This window comes from Myotis davidii, unplaced genomic scaffold, assembly GCF_000327345.1.
Source record: "Myotis davidii unplaced genomic scaffold, ASM32734v1 scaffold989, whole genome shotgun sequence".
Classification (NCBI taxonomy): Eukaryota; Metazoa; Chordata; class Mammalia; order Chiroptera; family Vespertilionidae; genus Myotis; species Myotis davidii.
In genome coordinates this window covers 352637-354174 of record NW_006299599.1, presented here as the reverse complement: position 1 = coordinate 354174, position 1538 = coordinate 352637, and the positions used below count along the sequence as shown (strand labels likewise).

The 1538-nt window shown below is 47.9% G+C and overlaps 1 protein-coding gene across 1 annotated transcript in view; it reads left to right on the top strand.

Moving 5' to 3' along the window:
* Positions 1–1177, top strand: part of LOC102762874 (sulfotransferase 1C4-like) — a 7779-nt gene extending 6602 nt beyond the window's left edge. The window contains 1 exon segment of the mRNA XM_015571520.1: positions 886–1177. Within this exon segment, the coding sequence (XP_015427006.1) occupies positions 886–1089 (204 nt within the window). The 3' untranslated portion in view covers positions 1090–1177.
* The last annotated feature ends 361 nt before the right edge of the window (positions 1178–1538 follow it).

The window sequence follows — 1538 nt, the reverse complement described above, 5'->3', positions numbered from 1 at the left end:
CACCAGGGCAGAGAAAACAGTGATGCCTGTCTGTCAGCCATCTCCGGGTCTCTGTGTCCCCATGTCACCTAGACCCGGCCCCCACAGTAGCAATGATCCCTGTGAGCAGTTCTGCAAGAAAGCCACCCTTGCTTTCCGACCCGATGCCAGACCGTCCAGTTTCTCCCCATAGGAGTCTGGGTCCCTAGAGTCTCGCCGGAAATGAGCTCGGACAGTCGGGAGCTTGCTTCTCCCGATTGAATAAAACCGTGCACCCAGGTGCAGTCCAGTTTGCGCGCCTCTGTACCTCTGCTCTTGGCGCCTGCGCAGCTTTCACCGAGCCTCAATTGCTTTTCTCTTTCCTTCTAGTTGTAGAACTTCCACTCAGCCAGCTTTCCCGTGATTCTGGATGATAGCCTTTTTGTCTTTTAGTTGTAGTTTTAATGTGGTTTGTGGGGGGCTACACGGATAGGTATATACCTTATGCCGCCATCTTGGTTTCTATGGTTAATTTTTTTTAATATATTTTATTGATTTTTTTACAGAGAGGAAGGGAGAAGGATAGAGAGTTAGAAACATCAGTGAGAGAGAAACATCTGCCTCCTGCACACTCCCCACTGGGGATGTGCCTGCAACCAAGGTACATGCCCTTGACCAGAATCGAACCTGGGACCCTTCAGTCCCCAGGCCGATGTTCTATCCACTGAGCCAAACCCGTTAGGACTATGGTTAACTTTTAAAAACCTGTGTCACAGTATTAAAATGAGTTATTTCTGGAAAGTTCAGTATTTGGGAGGCAGGATTGTTTTTTGATTTTATGTTACTTATCACCATTATTAATTCAATGCAATATTTTTAAAACTGTTTTATATCAAATCTTCACTTTTCTTTTCACTCTGATCACAGAACCCAAAGCATGAAATCCGGAAGCTGGGAGAATTTATTGGGAAAAAGCTGGATGACAGCATCCTGGATAAAATTGTCCATCACACTTCGTTTGATGTTATGAAGCAAAATTCCATGGTGAACTACTCGACAGTCCCCGCGGAGGTCATGGACCACTCGGTGTCTCCGTTCATGAGGAAAGGTGGTTCTCTCTGCTCATCATGAGCTTAAAAGAGCTGTCGAGGACCCCAGGGCCTGTGGGGAGGTTTCCATGGATAAGACAAGGTCCATAATAAATGATACTGGGGAAGGAGTATTTAAGAGACCACAGACGAAATGAAACCAATGTGTAGCCACAACTAGAGAGTAAGGTTTAGTGCCTAAACCCACCGCCTTATCTCACTCCCCTCCAGAGTTCTCAATAATAAGGTGGAAATACACTTAAGTCCGATGGAGCAAAGCATCCACGGTGTAGATGGCTCTATGCTACCTGACATGCAAGAGGACGGGGCAAGACAGGAAAGCCCCCAGGCCTGCGGTTTTTAATGTGGTGCCCCCCCCTCACCCCCGCCATAACGTGGCTCAGGGGCAGCAGGCTCTCCTGGCCTCACAATCAGACAGATGACTGTCCTCTTCCCTTCGGATGGAAAGGGACGGGCTGGCAGCAGGGAAAA